The 19,813-nt window shown below is 44.5% G+C and overlaps 1 protein-coding gene across 2 annotated transcripts in view; it reads right to left on the bottom strand.

Annotated features, from left to right (window-relative positions):
- The window catches only part of RNF165 (ring finger protein 165), a 125,638-nt gene that overhangs the window by 14,450 nt on the left and 91,375 nt on the right, over positions 1–19,813 (bottom strand). Inside the window, exons 2-3 of one of the 2 annotated variants that reach the window (XM_025365223.1) lie at positions 12,282–12,597; positions 10,418–10,525 (exon numbers count right to left, since the gene is read on the bottom strand). The exons of the other annotated variant lie outside the window; for it this stretch is intronic. Of the exons in view, the coding sequence (XP_025221008.1) occupies positions 10,418–10,525; positions 12,282–12,597 (424 nt within the window). The remainder of the gene's footprint in view (positions 1–10,417; positions 10,526–12,281; positions 12,598–19,813) is intronic. 2 annotated transcript variants of the gene reach the window in all.

The following is a 19,813-nucleotide window of genomic DNA, read 5'->3' as shown; positions in this document are numbered from 1 at the left end:
TTACAGGCATGAGCCACTGCACCCAGACAACTCTTCATTTTGAAAACTAGTAAATAAATGAAAAGAAGCCTTTATTTTCTTACTGTATTTCCAGGTAATCAAACATTTGACGAGTGGAAATTTCTGTTTATAAAAGTTTTTCAGCTAATAAATGATTAAGGGATGACTGAATTTTTGTTGAATTTTTGTCACTATTTTGCCTCCCCTAAAGAAATAAAGGATCTAAGCAAAGATCATTGATTGTTGCTAACATCACAAAAGAAGCAACAACCAGACAGTAAGTGCTTTCTGGTGGAAGAATACAATATCACCTATGAAGTATTTTTGCCAAGAAATAAGAGTTGAACCTGAATCTACCGAAGCCTTAATCCTGGTGCCAAGGTCCAGAGAATACAAGAAACTAAGGAACATCTTAAGTGACAACACCAGAATGCAACCAGCAAAATCCAGATAAGAGGAAACTATAGGAAAAACAGTCTGATTTCTTCAACGAACACATTGGAGGGAAAAAAAAAAAAAAAAAGGATATGGAGGAGAATTAAAGGAATTGCTGCTTCTACTGATGATAGTTTAACAGGAGTTAAATTTACCTTTCCACTTTAAACCCCTAGAAAGCTGAACGGAATATATGAAATCTCTGTTTTCAGACATTATATGACAAGCAATGTAGACTGCTATCAATAGAAGGACAACACATGAGGTGAGCCCTGCAACCTCCCTAGTTTTTTTCATGAAGGCATATTCCAGACCATGAGCAGGGAGAGAACTAAGAAGAGCATGATAATCTTAATGAGTTGAGGATTCAGATATCTTATTTCCAGGAGACTGAGGTCTCTGAAAGTTGTAGTGCCATGATTTGGAGAGAAGAGGCAGCTAGGCAGAAGGAGAGCTCCAGAAATCTGCACGGAGATCCCCTTGAGTCTTTACTGAATACTAAGATCTGCATACATGGGGTGAAATTTTTTCAGGTTGAACAAAGAGCATCCAAGGTATAGTGGGTTCCCAGAGATTAGACAGTGCTGGGAAAGATTCATATTCCAGTCAGCCAGAGCAGAGAGTACTTGGACACACAATAGAGACCCCAGAAGAGCCTTTCGAGACTTATTTATGTGTCTTATTAGGGCAGATCTAGAGTAGTCTCTTCTCTAGGGGTACTCCAGTCCTGCTGGAAGAAGACTTAAAAGTAAGCCTCAAAAGGATGAAACTGAACTACAAGTGTTGCTTACCAGAACGAAGCCTAACACTCTAAATGAATAAAACAAACGTAACTACTTAACAGTGTATAATCCACAATTATTCATAAATGATGTTTGTCATTCAATAAAAAATTACTAGACATGCCAAAAAATGATAATATAGCCCAGAATCAGGTGAAAAATCAATCCATTGAAATAACTATGAAACAGAAATAACAAGGATGCTAAAATAGCTATTATAATCATATTCAAACATACAAAAGAAAGCATAAAAACAGAGAAAAGTAAAACATATAGAAGAGGACATATTTTAATGATGTCAGTGGAACTTCTAGAGATGAAAAATCCAGTGTCTGAAATAGAAAATTCACTGGGTTAGATTAACAGTAGATTAGACACTACAAAAGAAAAGATTCATGACTTTAAGACATAACAACAAAAGTAATCCAAAATGAGCCAGGCGCAGTGGCTCATGCCTCTAATCCCAGCAATTTGGGAGGCCAAGGCAGGAGGATCGCTTTAGCCCAGAAGTTTGAGGCCAGCCTGGGCAACATAGTGGGACACCACGTCTACCAAAAAAAAAAAAAAGTGTAAATTAGCTGAGTATAGTGGTGTGTCCTCTGGTCCCAGCTACTCAGGAGGCTGAGGTGGAAGGATCACTTGAGCCCAGGAAGTTGAGGCTACAATGAGCTGTGATGCCACTACTGCACTTCTGCCTAGGTGACAGAATGAACTCTTGAATAATAATAATAATAATCCAAAATGAAGCACACCATCAGAAAAAGACTAAAAAATTAACAGAGTCTCAGTAAAAATATCAAGCAGTCAGCCATATCGGTAAGTAAAGACTCAAAAAGAGAGGATGGAGGGTAGATGACAGAAAAAATATTTTAGGGAAAAAATGGCTGAAATATTTCCAAATTTAATAAAAACTATAAATTCACAGATCCAAAAAGTTCAATAAACTTTAAGCAGGATAACACAAAGAAAACCACTCCAAGGGACATAATAATCTAATTCCTGAAAAATAGTAATAAAGACAGGATCTTAAAAGTAGTGAAAGAACAAAAGACCCATTTGACATAGAAGAACGTAGGTAAGAACGATCGTAGACTTCCCATCGACAACAAAGCAAGTCAGAAGACAAAGGAATGGCATCTTTGCACTGCTGAAGGGAAAAAAACTGCAAACTTAGAAATATATACCTAGCAAAAGTATATTTTTAAATGAGAGTGAAATAAAGACGTTTTCAAAAAGTTGAGAGAGTGCACTGCCAGGATACTGTTACTACAAGAAATGTTTTAAAAACTTCTTCATGCTAAAGAAAACTAACACGAGGCAGAAACTTAGATCTCTACAAAGGAATAAAGAGTGCCAGAAATGATAATTATGTGGGGCATATAAAAAATTGTTTTCCTATTAAAAATTGTCTGTAAAGGTTGACAGTTTAAAGCAGAGACTGGCAAACATTTTTCTGTAAAGGATCATAAATAGTAATTATTTGGGGCTTCAAAAGTCATACAGTCTCTGTCACAACTACTCAAGCATCCACTGTAGTGCAAAAGCAGCCATAAACAATAGGTGAACAAATAGATGTGTCTGTGTTCCAATAAAACTTTGTTTACAAGAACAGAGAGCAGGCAAGATTTGATTCACAGGCCATAATTTGCCAACCGCTGGTTTAAGCAAAAATGATAACAATGTATTTTGGTGATTATGCATACATAGAGATAAAACCTACAAAATGAGTAGCAAAGGATGGGAAGGGGTAATGGAAGTATACTGTCGTAAGAGTTTTGCATTACACACAAAATGGTATAATTCTATTTTAGGGTGTGATATGCTAAATAGGCATATTGTAAACCTAGTGAATTCCCAAAATAAAATAAAATAAAGTGGTATGACTCTTAAACCAATATTTAATATTAAAAATTCTCAACTGATCCAAAAGAAGGCAAAAAACAGACAAAACTTTTAAAAGAAAAACAATGAAATGACAACAACAACAAAACTGATGGAAGAAAAAGAAAACAAATAGCAAGATGGCAGATTTAATTCCAACCATGTAGACAATTGCATTAAATGCAAATGGTCTAAACACCCCAGTTAACAGACAGAGATTGTCAACTGCAAAACAATCACCAACTACATGCTGTCCATTCAAGATATAAAGATGTAGATACTAGGTTAAAAGTAAAAGGAGGAAAGAGACACACCCTGTAAGCGTTAACTGGAAGAAAGCTGGAATGTCTATGTTAATATCAGACAAGGTAGACTTTGAACCAAGGGATATTACCAAGGATAAGGAAGGATGTTTCATAATGATAAAGGGGTCAATTTGTCTTGAAAAATGACAATCCTTTTAATATCCTAATATATATAAGTCAAAATAAGTGAAGCAAAAACTGACAGAACTGAAAAAACAAATTCATAATTAGAGTGGTAGACATCCACCCTCCTCCTTTATAATTCATGGAATAATTCATGAAAAAAAATCAGTAAGAATATAAAAGACCTGAACAATACTATCGACCAACTTGATCTAACCTTAATTTACAGAATACTCCATCCAATAAGTGTAGAATATACGCTTTTTAAAAATACATATAGAACATTTACTAAGATAGAATAAATGCCGGACCATAAAACAAGTCTCAATAAATTTAAAAGGATTAGAATTACACAGAGTATGTTTTCCGATCACATTGGTATTAAATTAGAAATCAACAACAAAAAAAATTTCTGCAAAATCCCAAATTTTCAAAAATTAAATAATAAACTTCTAAATTACCCAGGGTCAAAAAGAATTCACAACACTAATTAGAAAGTTTGTAGTCCTTAAAGAAAAATTCAGTTTTATATGCTTATATTAGAAAAGAAAACCCAAAGTCATGATCTAAGTTTCCACCTTAAGAAGCTAGAGCCCAAAATAAGTAGAAAGGAGGAAATAATAAAATCAAGATCAGAAATCAGTGAAATAAAAAACAAACAATGGGATCAAAGGCTATTTTCTAAAGAGCAGTACAAATGATTAAATTTCTATCTAGATTGATCAAGAACAAAAGAGAGAATATACAAATTGCTCATATGAGGAATGAAAGAGGGAGCATTATAACAGATTGCAGATGTTCAAACGATAAGAAAATATTATGAATAGCCTTATGCCAGTACATCCAATGAAAAGAGAAAATTTATTGAAAGACAAATTACCAAAATTACCAGATGCAGTGGCACACACCTGTAATCCCAGCTACCTGGGAGGCTGAGGCGGGAGAATCCCTTGGGCCTAGGCATTTAAGACCAGCCTGCAACTGGGCACAGTAGCTCACACCTGTAATCCCAGCACTTTGGGAGGTTGAGGTGGGAGGATCGCTTGAGCCCAGAAGTTCAGGATCAGCCTAGCCAACATAGCAAGACACTGTCTCTACAAAAATTTAAAAAACAAAAAGTTAGCTGGGTACAATGGTGCACACCTGTAGTCCCAGCTACTGGGGAGGCTGAGGCAGGAAGATCGCTTGAGCCCAGGAGATCGAGGCTACAGTGAGCCAAGGTGCACTCCAGCCTGGGTGACAGAGCAAGACCCTGCATCTAAAAATTAATTAATTAGTTAACTAAAAATACTAATACCAATCCTACACAACTTCTTTCAGAAAGTAGATGAGGAAACACTTCCCAAACCATTCAATGAGGCAAGCAGTGCACTGATACAAAAATCAGACAAAGACATTTCAAGGAAAAAAAACCCTATAAACCAATCTCATGAAAAAAGATGTAAAAGTTACTTAACAAAATTTTAGCAATTTGAATCCAGCAAGAGGTAGATTAAATGAGACTTATGTGACATATCAACCAATCACAATGTATAAAACTTATCTGGATCCTGATTGATACAAAGTATAACAGAGAAATTTTAATACTGGCTAGACATTTGATTATAGTAAAAATTATTATTACATTTCTTTATGTTAATAGTGGTATCAAAGTAAGGATGTGAAAAAGCAGAGTCATTATCTCTCGAGATACTTAGTGAAATATTTACAGATGAAATAATATGATGCCTGGATTTGTTTCCAAATACAGCAGTTTCTCCTTTTCATGAGGGATATGTTCCAGGACAGCAGTGGCTGCCTGAAAATGCAGATAATACTGAATCTTATATATACTATGTTTCTTCCTATACTATATATTCATACCAATGATAAAGCTTAATTTATAAATTAGGCACAGTAAGAGACTAACAACAATAACCAATAATAAAATAGAACAATTATAACAATATACTGCGAAAAACGTTATGTGAATATGGTCTCTCTCTCTCTCTTTTTCAATCTCTCAAAATGCTGTAATATTTTCAGACCACGGTTTACATGGGTAACTGAAACCCTGGAAAGCGAAACCACAGGTAACGGAGATGACTATAACATCAGGGAACAAAGATGAGTAAAACTGGCCATGAGATCTGGGCGCGGTGACTCACGCCTGTAATCCCAGCACTTTGGGAGGCTGAGGCAGGCAGATCATGAAGTCAAGAGATCGAGATCATCCTGGCCAACATGGTGAAACCCTGTGTCTACTAAAAATACAAAAATTAGCTGCGTGTGGTGGCGCACACTCAGTCGGAAGACTGAGGCAGGAGAATTGCTTGAACCCGGGAAGCAGAGGTTACAGTGAACCAAGATCACACCACTGCACTCCAGCCTGGTGGCACAGAGTGAGACTCTGTCTTAAAAAAAAAAAAAAAAAAAAAACTGGCCGTGAGTTGATGTCAAAGCTGGATGACATATGTGTGTGAATTAATTATACTATTCTCTTATTTTTTTATTGTTTGATATTTTCTATAATAAAAAGGATTTTTTTAATTAAGAAGTTTCTCTATTGTGCAAAGGTAACATCCACTAACTCCAAGTTTTATCTCTATGGGCACCAACTTCAGAAATACCAAACACATTCATGGAAACTTGTGGCATTTATTAGAGAAAATATGCTGCGAGCAGTCGTTTCTTGCAGTGTGCTGTGTACATTGAAGTGGTCCCTGGTAATTAGGACACAGCTTCCCTTTGGGAAAGTGCAGCTAGGCCCTAAAAGCACCGTTGAGAGGAATGCCAGGGCCTCAGAAGGTTCAATCTCAGATCCTACAGGAGTGAGATGGCAGGAGGCATGGGACTCTGAGACTTCCCCTCCTCATCTTGCCGCGAGCAGGCCCTGACCACTAACTTTCTATGCTTCCACTGTGCCTGCTGCTACTGAGCCTGGATCCCACACAGCCTGGGTTTGGCTACACATTGCCCTGCAATGTAATCTGAGATCGTTCTAAGGGAAAAACCCAACAAAGCCATCAGCCTTCAAGGGAGTCTGATCCCTGTTCCCTGGGTTACGCTCATGAGCGTATGAGCCCTGGAGAGCTGGCAGGAGCTCTCTGATGGTCTCTGATGGTCTCTGGCATCTGGCCCCATCCTCCTCTTTGCACATCCCAGGTCTAGCTGCTATGGGCAGGAAGGACTGCCAGTCACTCTCACAGGCTCCACGCACACCACAGCCTGAACAGCAGCAGCTGTCAGAAGACCCAGGTCCTTGTCCCAGGCTCATCCCTTCTTAGCTGTGAGACCTTCTGTAGCTAATTCACCTCTTTGAGTCTCATCTCTAAGATGATGATAACAGTAGCTCCTCATGGTAATGCTGGAGCATCAAATGAGAAAATGCAGGTAAAAGTTCTTTGTAGAGCACTATAAAGATGCAAAGAGCCATTATCAGGCCGAATCCCTGGAACAACTCATGATGAGCCCGTCACTTGGGACATGAGCTAAACTCTTGGAGCCAGTTGGATGCAAACTTAGAAATCCACTAGGCCAGCCCTCCATCTGAGGCCTGAAGTAGGACAGGGCCTTATTCACAGACCTTGGCTGGCCAGTTGGGACCATCAGGGTTTCACACCTTTGCCTGGGCTCATTCCATTGCACTGCCTCACATGGCAGAAGCTCTGATTTTTAGCATTTACCCAGAAGTCTCAGGGAACCCAACAAATTCAAAACAAATGTTCAAGGAATTCTACCAAAGCAAAGTCCCGAGGAACTTGGAACCCAGTCACCCCAATCCCAAGAATGCTAACTGTCAAAGCAAGAGGCACTTGCCCCTCAAATGGGTGGGATGGTCTGCCCGGGGTGGGCCTGGGTGGGCTCTCATGATGCCCCTCTTATCATCTCATCAGAAATTCCTTCCTGGACCCAGGTTACCCCAACAGGGGATGTGGTTCCTCGAACCCTAAAGAAGTCTGGACCAGGACCTGCCTCAAAGAGAAATTAGCCCCTAAAGCAGCAGTGTCTCCAGCCTTTGCTGTTGCCACCAGCCTGTAAGAGCTTGCTAAGTTTCTAAATGGGTTGCAGGAATATCCCACAGACCTAAAGCCACAGGGTTAACCCAGAACTGTGTTTTGGAGATTTCTTGTGCCAATGTATCATTTTTGGCCTTTGTATCTCAACATCACACTGAACTTTATTCTCCACTTTCAATGTTCTTGAACATGGTGTGGTCTGGTTGCTGTGCAGACCCTAAGTTCTTCCTAGAATTTGGCACCACGAGTGCCAGCACCATCCTATGGGTGACTCCAGGCTCAGGGAGCTTTGGGGGCTTTGCTGAGGCAAGGTTGCCTGGAGGGGAAAGGACAATTAGAGGTGCTCACCCTCCACCCACTCTCTGCCCACAGGTCCCAGGTACTTACAGACCTCGGCCTGGGCAGGGCTACAGCTGTGGCACAGCAGGGTACAGTCCACACTGGGGAGCAGAGTTAGAACTGAGAAGCCAGGACTGAGTCCAAGAAGGAGCGTGAAAAGGATGGAGGCACTGGGTTGTGACTCAAAGTCAGGATAAAGTTATTAGGCATGGGCGAGAAAGAGAGGGGTTTGGGATGTATCCCCCAAGGCCTGCTGCTTCCACACACTCTCAGGCCAGGCTTCCCAGCTGAGAGAAGCTGCTTGGGTTGGGTTAAGATATCCCAAAGTAGGAAAAAAGGCCAGGGTAACCTCAGGGGCTGGACGACCTTGGGGATGGACATGGACTTGCAGCCCAGTTTCTGGAATGACCTAGGGCAGAAGTCAGTGGTCTCTGATGGTTCTCTAAAGGGGATGGGGGATGCAACAGACACACTCTCCCAGCCCTCAGGGGCTCCTTGCAGAGGGTGAGAGTAGAGATATAATGCATTTCCTGTCATCCAATTACCAGGCTGCCTATCTCCTGGCAGAAGCAGCTCTCTAGAAAAGTGGACAGGGATGCAGTTAGCACAATCAATCACAAAACCCCTCGGCGCCACTAGGCTGGCCCCCCACTGGAGCAGAGCTAATTATAAGGGAGGAGAATCAGCATCCTACTTGGGAAGTGGGAACAGAACAGGCAGAAAGAGCCCAAGGGTGGACCAGATGGGCCTCCAGGCAGGGCCTCCCAGCATCCCCTGCTAGGGCAGGGACCAGCCTCCCGGAGCCTCCTTCTTTCTGTTTCTCCAGGCAGGTAGGAGCCAGGAATGCAGACTGGTTTAAATAAGAAAGATAAGGAGGTTTGGCTCTGTAAAGAAAGCTGACGACAGGGCCAGCACCTGCACTGCTCCTCCTGCCATCTCCCCAGGATGAGTCCCACCTATGTCACCTGTTCTGTCCCACTTGCCTGTAGGCCCCCGTGCATGTTCCAATCACTCAGCCATATGCAAGGGCCCTGAATGCTCCATGTGTGCTGAATTGAATTAAATGAAATTGACTTGACTGCTGAGGGACAGAATTCAATCCAAACTGCAATTAAATCTTCCTAATTTGAATCTGCTAATTGGAAAAGGCTGGGCAGAAGTTGGCTGCAGTGCAATCTATCTTTTATGGAATTGTTCAATTTAACGGAAAGTGTACCTGAGAATGAGCAAAGGGCTGAAGAAAATGGAACATGTGAAAGCCACGATTTCCTGCACCTAGAAGCACCCTTAGCATTCAATTGACTGGAACTGTTCTCTGGAATCATTCCTGGGTGTGCATGGGAAGGGCTCCCAAAGCAACCCTGGACTAAGCCTGACAAATGGCTAAAAAATGACACAACAGCACATCAATCTTTAAGATAATTCATGCTTTTCCATTGATAGATTATTTTACACTCTAAAACAAAACAAAACAAAAAACATTTTTGACCTAAAAGTTGCAAGAACAGCATAAAGAATTCCTGTATACCCTTCACCCAGATGCCCCAAATGTCACCATTTTACTGCATTTCTATTTCCTTCTCTCTCTGTCTCCCTTTCTCTCTCCCCCCAATGTATATAACATACTTACACACACACACACACACACACACACATATCCACGCACAATCCTCTGTGAAGATAGATGATAGATTAGATAGATTTTTTTTCCCTGAACTCTTTGCAGGCATGATGCCTTTTACCTTTAAATATTCAGTGAACTGCACATCTTTTTAAGTTTTCAAGGGTTCCGATCCAACTCTAGTTAATATCGGCTCTCTTCTGAGCTAGAACCAGAGTTGGGTGGGACCCAGGATCCAAAACCAAGCGACCCTGCATCTCGGGACAACAAAGACGTCTGTCCTGAGTGAGGGAAATTATGGGCAGGTCTCTCAGGGGCCCACTATCTGCAAAGACTCAGCAACAACACCACCCTCAACCTCTCTCCCCAGCTCCCCTCCTCAGTCCTGACCTCTGACCTGGCTGGCTTTGTCTCCATCCTTCAAGATGCAGTGTAAGCCTGTGTTTACACAGCCACCCCACCCAGCACTGCCTTGCTGGCATGCCCTGGCACTTCTCTGTGGATCCCTTGAGACACACCTCCTCCAGGAAGACTTCCTGACCACCCAGTTCCTCGGAATTCTCCTTTCTGCTCTCCCCCAAGGGACCACTGGTTCATATCCCTCATTGAGCCTGGGAAATGTTTTCTATCCCTGTCCCCCCTCCCCCACTGCAGGACCATGAACACTGACTCCTATGCTGAACACTGAGTCCATAATAGCACCCAGTAACATCTAAGCTAATTGCTAGAACCAGGCCCATGTGGGACCATCTGGCCCAGAGGGTGGCTGGGAGCAGAGGCAAAGGCTGGGGCCTGAGAACTAGGCCTCCTGCACCACTCAAAGTGAATGAAAACAGAAACTCCATGGACCTGGCAAGACCTCCCTCCTCCCTCCTCCCTCCTCCCTCCTTCCTCCCTTCCTCCCTGCCTCCCCCAGGGGCCCTGAAGACTCACCAGTCAGTGCCCTCAGCCAAATACCTGGGCTGAGGTGTCTGCAGTTGGCCGAAGTCGAAGCTGGGGTGGAGGCGGTGGGGGTGGACAGATACACGCTCCTGACTCCGCCTGCACCAGAAGGGATGGAGAGCCCTGGCGTCAGGGGCTACCCAGGCCACTAGTTCTCAGGAGCTCTGAGAAACCCTCAGGTTGCCCCACTCTTGCAGCCCCGCTCAGCACCCACAGTCTAGCAAGCACTGAGCTTCACCACTCTTGACAAACTCCAAGGAAGCTTCCCAGATGAACAGCAGGCTGCACCTCAGGAACTCTGGCTGTCTCCAGGCTGCCCGCTGTGTGGAGGTCTCTCCCTTGGTGTGTCTGCGGCAGACTACCTGCCTCCACCCACACTCTCTGCCTCTTCGCCCTTCTCCTTTTCACTGTCCTTGGTGGGCCATCTTCAAGACACACAGACTTGCCTCCTGCAGGCTCGATGCACCCCTCTACTCCCATCATGCTCTTCTCCTCTCCTCGACCCTTTTTCAACACTCTTCCCTGCTTTCATGGCACAGGTTAAAGCCTTCCTCCTCCAGGAAGGCCTCCTTGAACATCCCAGATCATGGTGACCTCTTCTCCTTCTGATCTCCTACAACACTCACCTTCTATCTCAAGCATCCTAGGGCCTTAGAGATGATCTAGTCCAGCATTTCTCAAAGTGTGCTCCGAGCATCCTTGGGAGTCCCTGCAACCCTTTCAAGTGGTTCAAGAGGTCAAAACTATTTTCCTAATAATACTATAAGGCTATTTGCCTTTTCACTCTCATTCTGTCACAAATGAACAGAGAAGTTTTGCAGAAACTACATGACACAGATTCTGCAAGATTGAATGCAGAAGCAGACATAAGAACACAGCTGCCTTCTATTAAGCCACACATTAAAGAGATTTGCAAATATGTTTTTAAAAAGTCATTCTTCTCACTAAATTTATATATAGTGGTTATTTTTCATAAAAATATATTATTATATTTAAAATAGATATATAATATAACATATACAAAATATAACATGAATTTGTTATTTTTAAGAGAATTAATAAATATTTAAAACTTTTTAGTTTTCATTTTTAATATGGTAAACATCAGTAGTCAAAACCCACATACACAGAAGCTCTTTGTAGTCTTAATTAATTTGCAAGAGTGGAAAAGAGTCCTGAAACCAAAAAGTTTGAGATCCACTGACTATCCAACTCTTTCCCCTGACAGTTGGGACTCAGAGAGGCACAGTGACTCACCCAGGGCCCCACAGCTACTCCAGACCTATTTGATGAGGATTGTCTAATTTGACTCCCTGCTTGTTTCCTAGGTATTAATATGTAGCCAGACTCTATCTAGACCGTGGGCTCTTGAGAGCTCTTGAGGGCGGGAACCAGCCATTCCTGTAACCAGTCATTTCCTTTTGATATTCTTTAGGGTTCTTGGGTGTTAGAACCAGGCAGTCATAAAGCTGGAGGGGACATGAGCAGTTCCCTAGACAAATTTCCTCCCACACCATGCAGGCGTCCACTGTGAGGATCATGGACCACCAGTTACCCAGTCCCCGACCCTGCACCTGGGTGACGCAATGGGGACACACACTGGCTTCTGAGGGAGCCCATGTCAGGTCAGGACAGTGCTCACTGCCTGAAATGAACGCCTCTGAAACAACCGCTACTTCCTACAGAGACCCACTTGGTGACTGTCAGCCAAACCAGGGAGAGAAGCCAGGAGTCCAGCAGCCTGTAGCCCCGCCCCCGTCTCTGCCACACCGGGCCACGCCCACGCCCTCGCCCTGGCCCTGCCCTCTCACCCAGCCCCACCCGGGTCCCCACCTCCGCCCCAGGCAGCACCAACCTGGGGTGCGAGACGAGCCTGCGGTGCTGGGCTTCCAGGAGCTGCTGCTGCAGGAGGTATTGCTGGTGCAGGGCCTGAGGTAGGAAGGAGGGACCTGTGACGTCCTGGAACTGCAGGGTGGGCAGCGGGGTCAGCGACTGGTGCAGGGCGCCGCTGTGCTGGTGGGCCGGGGCCATGTGGGCGCTGAGGCCTGGCTGCGACTGCACGGGGTGGGCCAGCGGGAAGTCGGGAGCAAGCTGCTGCGGCTGCGGGGGGCCCAGGTGGAAGTGGCGGCAGGAGGTAGCGTGAGGATGCTGAGACCTTTGAAAGGGGGCACCTGGAAGGCAAGGACAGAGACATCTCCATGACGACCAGCACTAGCAGCCACCACACTGACTCTTGTGCCCACCAGGGGCAGCCTGGGGCTGGTGAAGCTCTAGACCTGCATTAGGACACAGCAGGGTCATCACTGTTAGAGGCATGTGGTCATCTTTAACCCAGCCAGGTAAAGGCTGTGTGTGTGTACCTGTTGGAGGGGGGAAGTGTGTCTTTAATGAATACATAAGCATCCTTTTTATAATTAACGTACTTGTTTAGAAGTTTTAAGGTTCCTAAAGCTTGGCCTTTTCAATTAGACTCCTATGCAAGCTCATTGACCCTACTGCCTTTTTAAAAATGCCACATGGAGAAAAGTTAGTCCAGCTTAGCCAAGCTCTGAACTTCACTGAAGCCTGGCCAGCCAGGACTCAATTCATATGGAGCCCTAATTCCCAGAGAAAAAACAACCAGAAGTTGTTTTACATACAGTTTTAAGGAAAGAAAAGACTCAGATCACACGAAAGAGTTTTTTTTTTATTTAAGTAATAGTTAAATAATTTATTATAACATTGTCATTTATTTAAAAGCAAATGTGTCCAGGTATAAGCTGGGTTCAGGCTACATTCAATTTGAGCTCTAGTCCTTTTCTAAATAAAATTGAGCCTGATGACAAGAAAGCCTTACAAATTCTAAGCGAAAATCCAGCTGTAGGTGGCAAAGAAGGCCTTGAATGAGGCCAAGAAGTAGACCCGGCATTTCAGAAAGATTTACAAAAAACTTCCTGCTAACCATGGCAGATTCAGTACATGTCTGCTCCTCCTAATACCCACTAAAATGAAAACAAAGGAATAAAGAGACAACAAACAGACAAGGACAGAGAACAGGAGAGGTGACATCAGCAGGCAAGAGATGTCAACAAATTTTTGGAAGAAAAAGAAAGCAGATGGAGGAATTAGCAGAGTTGAGAAATTGAAGACCAAGCACCTACCAAAGGAGTGGTCAAGAAGAAATGGACAAGTCTTGCTGCACAGTGCCGGAAGGGTCAGGAATTGGAGGCAGTGGCTACTTTGGAAGGCAGGAGAAAGGGCAGAACTGAGAACAGGGAGACTGATTGCAATCTGTGTAAGGAGCAGTTCTGCCCAGGGCGCCTCCCTGTTCTCACGCAGGGCAGTGAATTTCCTTCCCAGAGAGGCTCCAGTAGGAGTGGGGATTGACCCGAGGCAGAAGAGGGGAGGGGTGCAGCACCATGCTAACAAACACAGCAGAATTAAGTGAAAGTCTGTATATGAAACTTTGGAATCCCTGTCTTCTTCCACTCCTTGGTGCAAAAAACACTGTCACCCAAGCGTGTGCCCCTCCCCTGCACCCTCCACAGCCCCAGGGTGAAACTGGGGGATGCTTCTCTAAAGAAAATCATTGGTCCCAGGAAGAGCTCTGCAGATACCTCTGGTTGAGAGCACCCCAGTTAAATCACTGGGTCCCCAACTGGCCACTCTATAATGAAGCCCATTCATTGAAAAGTCCATTCTCATCCTCAAGGCACACAGGCATTCTAGACAGCTTTAGTGACCTACTGTTTGGCATGAACAGATAGCCTAAGAGTGATCGGCCTTTTAATTACAAAGTGAAAAGAGAAAGAGAACCTACCAAGTTTTTAAAAATGAACTCAGAGTATCATGTCCTTTGCAGGGACATGGATGAAACTGGAAACCATCATTCTCAGCAAACCAACACAGGAACAGAAAACCAAACACCACATATTCTCACTCATAAGTGGGAGTTGAACAATAAGAACACATGGACACAGGGAGGGGAACATCACACACCGGGGCCTGTTGAGGGGTAGAGGACAAGAGGAGGGAGAGCATTAGGAGAAATACCTAATGTAGATGATGGATTGATGGGTGCAGCAAACCACCATGGCACGTGTATACCTATGTAACAAACCTGCACGTTCTGCACATGTATCCCAGCACTTAAAGTATAATTTTTAAAAAATGAACTAGAGGAACAGAGTTAATGCAAGGGCTAGAAAAAAATATTAACTTCAAAACAATGTAATCCATACACTCAGGAAAATAAGATGTTGGATCCACGCAACAACAAGAAGCTCTCGTAGAAGGATCAATGAGAAAACGAGAAAAAGATCTCTTGGAAATTAGAAATGTATGAGATGAAATAAAATTCAACAGGGCACCTGGAAGACAAAGCTGAGGACTCCAAGAAACCAGAATGAGAAGACAAAGAAGTGGGGAATGGGAGGAAAAAAGATGCAAACGTTGAAGGAACCAGTCAGAAATTCCACATTTCACTAGAAAGAGAGAAAGAATGGAGGAAATGATAGGGAGACAATTAGGAAAAAAATTACGAAGCCTGTTTCCTAGAACTGAAAGTCTGCATTCCTAGATAGAAAAGGGCCTCTGAGTACCCAGCAAAATAGATGGGGGAAAGAACCCGCCCAAAAGACATCTCCCCATGAAGTATCCAAACAACGGGAGCAAAGAGGTGGTTCTGAAGCCTTGCAGAGAAAGATCACACAGGTCCCATGAAGGTCAGAAATCAGAATAGCTTGAGATTTTTCAAGAATGAATGAATCCAGAAGCTTGAAAACAATAGAGCAGCTGCCTTCAAGGTATTGAGGGGGAAGGATGATTTCCAATCCAGAATTATCTGCCCAGCCAAACCATTAATCAAGTATGAGAATAGAATAAAGCCATTTTCAAACATATATAAGCTAAAAAAAAATTAAGCTTCTCAACACTCCTTCTCAAAAAGGTACTAACATAAACCAAGAAAGAGGAACAACAAAACAGGGCTGCACTCGACGGAGGTGGAAGGCTTCCCAAGCACACAGCTGCGCAGGGACCTCTGCAGCCATTCCACAGGGGAGCAGGAGGGACTCTGGGAGGGGATCTGGAGGAAAGGAGAGGGGACTGGAAACAATGCGACTGCTGACAAATATGGCCACAGGAAAATAGTATTACTGCACAGTGGCTCACACCCATAATCCCAACACTTTGGGATTACTTAGGAGGCTGAGGCGGGAGGACCACTTGAGGTCAGGGGTTCAAGACCAGCCTGGACAAGATAGCAAGACCCCATCTCAATAAAAAAAAAAAAAAAAGGAAAAAAAGAGTATTTTAAAAAATAGTATTTGAAGGAATTTCACAATGTGATAGAGAATTTGGTAAGAATTTGTAAAAATACTATAGAAAACAAAACAATCAAAAGAAAATGAGGCAATTATTATGACCAGGAAAAGAAAAAGTTGTGTAAGAAAGTGTAACTACCTGTATGATGTTATACTTGGCTCAACAGTAAACAAAATTTCTATATTAACAATAAAACAAATAATAAGCTATATTAGAACAGAAAAAGACATTTCTTCCACAATATGAATAACATAGGCAATATTAGAAATTTAAAAATCGACAAATAGAAATCTAATCTTTGGTTGTAAATTTGATTGGTAATTTATGTCCTTTAGGAAAGAAATGCCTGAAGAAGAGTTAAAAGTGAGCTGCAGTTGAGGGATTTTGCCTCTGGTGTGGAGGGCAAAGGGCAGACTGAAGCTGCTTGACTCAATGTGTCTTATACTAGTCTATTCAGCCTTGTAGATTATGTGCATGCCACTGATCAATTTTTTAAAATAAATCTTTGCGAAAAGAAATGAAAATCCAAAGAATTTCTGCTTGACTGCAAGTGAGCCAGAAAAGAATTATCTAGAACTTTAATTCCCACAAGCATTTCCATAAATAGGGCCTCTCTGCCTTATAGATTCTGGCTCTGCTGAGTCCGGGAGCTGCAGCAAGAGCAAGCGGCGCCAGGCCCCCTTCCCCTCATTCCATGGTCTACCATCACACAGGACAAAGGGAAGGAGACTGCCAGTGTGACAGAGGGAAGGGGGGGCAAGAAAAGGGAGGACTGCAGAGGGATAAAGAAGAGAAGTAGAAGATAAGCATGACTATAAAGGAAAAGAATGGGGTGAAAATGGGTATTGTCAAGACTCTCATCCAGCACTGTCCAACAGAATTATAATGTGGGCCACGTAGGGAATTTTACATTTCCTAGTAGTCACCTTTTAAAAAGTAAAAAGAAACAGTTGAAATTAATTTGAATAATATATGTTTCTGTAATTCATCATATCCGAAATGTTATTTCAATATGTATTCTATGTAAAACATTATTTAGCTTTTTTACATTCTTTTCTTTTCATACTATGTCTTCAAAATCTGGTGGCTATTTTGTAGTTACAACACATGTCAGTTCGCCCTAGCCTCATTCCAAGTGCCCAGTAGCAACTGGAGGTGAGTGACTTTCATTTTGGACAGTGCAACTCTGTAGGAAAAAAGCCAGCTCCGTACACAGAGCAAAGCACTTCAGCCAAGTTTCCTAACTGATAGAGTGGAGAAGCGACCACTGCTTACTGGTGAAATCCAAACCCCTTGGCCTGGTTTTGTTTGTTTTTGTTTTTGTTTGAGACGGAGTCTCGGTCTGTCACCAGGCTGAAGTGCAGTGGCACGATCTCAGCTCACTGCAATCTCCGCCTCCCGGGTTCAAGCCATTCTCCTGCCTCTGCCTCCCGAGCAGCTGGGATTACAGGCAAATGCCACCACACCCAGCTAATTTTTGTATTTTTAGTAGAGACGGGGGTGTCACCCTGTTGGCCAGGATGGTCTCGATCTCTTGACCTCGTGATCCACCCACCTCAGCCTCCCGAAGTGCTGGGATTACAGGCGTGAGCCACTGTGCCTGGCTTCCCCTTGGCCTGGTATTAAAGCTCCATTCTCCATGTTTCCCACAGACCCGTCCAAGCCCTCCCCAGCCGTCCACACTAGTCTACCAAGGAGCCTTCAGTTTTCTCTGGAGACTCATTAGGAGGACCACTTCTCGCACATTCCCACTGGAGAGCTTGTGCTTCCATCTCCCTGGCTGCTTTTCCCATCTCAAAAGGTCCGTGTCTCCTCTCAGTTCCTCCAGAAATGCCACCCTGCCCACCAGCCCCAGGGATGCCTTCCTCCTCTGAGCTCTGAGAACTCCCTTCTCGCCCACTCCTTTGGCACGTGGCAGTGGCTACCTTGAGCTGTCTCTTCACACTGGCCGCCCCCACCCGGCTGGGCTTCATGTCTTTGCTGTTTCTGGATCCCCACGCACCTGGCTTGGTGCTGGCACCCAGTAAATACCTGCTTGTCTGACGGATTGTTGTGGGGAGTCAGGGAAGCACCGTGGCTCGAAGGGACTGTGGGTTTGAGGCTGGTTGAAGGCAGACCGGTTTGAAATGGAATGGGAAAGAGAATGACAAGTGGGGCCAGGTAGGCTCTGGGTTTTGATGCTGTGGCATGGCAGGGCCAGGTCAGGCGGGGCTGGCCAGCACCCTCCCGGGTGGGCCCTGGTGGAGCCTCCCCCACTGCCACGAACGTGCAGCTACCTCCCTCGCAGCAGCCCCTCCTGCCACGAGGATACCCACTCTGTCCAAGGAGCCTTCAGGATTCTCTGGAGGCTCACGAGGAGGAGCACCAACTGCCCCAGCCTGGGGAGGTTTCTACCATCCTACAACCTATGCCCTCCAGCGGACACACTGGGAAGTGAGAGCAGATGCCTTCTCTCCAGGTGGCAGCCAGAGGAAGGTGGACACAGGTATCTGGCTGTCTGTAACATACCAGGCCGTTTCTACCTGCAAGGTCCTTTGACTTCCCTTCTGGGAGGCTGTGCTTCTTCCCTCCACCGTCTCCATCTCCAGAGTGGTTCTTGGTCTCAACACCCTGCTGAGAAGGGAACTGAAAGTGGAAACATCACCTTGCCCTCGGGGGCCTCTCCTCAGCCCTAAATCATGTGGGATCTGTAACAGTACGAGGCAGCAGCTGCTCTGTTTGGTCCCTAAGACCAAAGGAGTGAAGCTCTCAGGATAGAATATCTAGGCCCATGACAAGTCAATGATCAGTGATGTCTGAAAAACAGACATCCCAAATACCCCATTAGTAGAAAACCTGCAATTTTTCCCATTAGAGTTACTCCTTCAAGTTAAAAAATAATCTCCAGATGTCCCTGATTACATTATGCATTTGTCGTATTTCCCCAGGCTAAAATGCCATCAGTCGAAAGATCCTTTATGAGCTAATTAATATTTTTAGGGAGTAGGGAGAAAGAAGGGTCTCCCAGAAACAAACAAACACCACATTAAATAAGCACATCAATGGTAAGACACACATTCGTTTCAGAAGAAAAATGTGCATCTTAGAATTCTGGAGTTGATACGGACAGTGAGCACACCTGAGAATTGGCCGGGAGCTGTGCCATAAAGCAGGGGGTGGGGGCCTAAGTGAGGTGGGTGCAGGGCTGAGGATAGCCTTGCACAGCTGTGACAGGGGGAACCCACAGGTGCTGGGCTCACCTGACACCCACCTGGCACACACGGTACACACTATAGGTGACCCACAAATGCCAGTGGACTGCTGGCTGCTGGATAGTGGGTGGATAAGAGGACAGAAGAACCCATGGAGGAGGGAAAGGAAAGGGAGAAGCAGAGAGCAGTGGCGAAGGTGGGTGGCAATAACAGTGACAAGGTCTCCCAGTCTCTAAAAGGCTCACTGTCTTGCCTGGGACACTCATCTGATAAGTGACAAAGTAGAAATTTGAACCAAGATGTTTCCTGAAAGCCAAATGTGGCAGAAGGGGACGGAGCACAAGGAGTTAGGAAGCTTGATGAAATAAGGTAGCAGTGAGAGAGTGCTGTGGTCTAAATGTTGGTGTCACCCCAAAGTCATAAGTTCAAATCCTAACTGCCAAGGTGATGGATTTAGGAGGCAGGGCCTTTGGGAGGTGATTAGGTCGTGGGGATAAAACCCAATGAATAGGATTAGTGCCCTTATAAAAGAGGCCCCAAAGAGCTGGCTTGCTGCTTCCACCAGTGAGAACACAGAGGAAAGAAGCCATCTATGAGGAGGCGGGCCCTCACCAGACCCCAGATCTGCCAGCACCTTGATCTTGGACTGCCCAGCCTCCAGAATTGAGAGTGGTACATTTCTGTTGTTCATAAGCTCCCAACCTATGGCCTTCTGTTAGAGCATCCAAAACAGACTAAGACAGGGGGCCTCCCAGGGAGGAAGACAGTGCAGAAATAGGGCCAGGACACCAAGAGGACACACTGGGTGCAGTCGGGGGACTCCTCTGGCCAGCAGATGAGGGGAGTGGAGTGAGGGCTGGGCCTGGGCAGGAGTAAAGCCCCAGGCCAAGAA

Source organism: Theropithecus gelada, chromosome 18 (genome assembly GCF_003255815.1).
Source record: "Theropithecus gelada isolate Dixy chromosome 18, Tgel_1.0, whole genome shotgun sequence".
Lineage (NCBI taxonomy): Eukaryota > Metazoa > Chordata > Mammalia > Primates > Cercopithecidae > Theropithecus > Theropithecus gelada.
The sequence above is the reverse complement of the archived record's forward strand: the minus strand, read 5'-3'. Positions and strand labels throughout refer to the sequence as shown.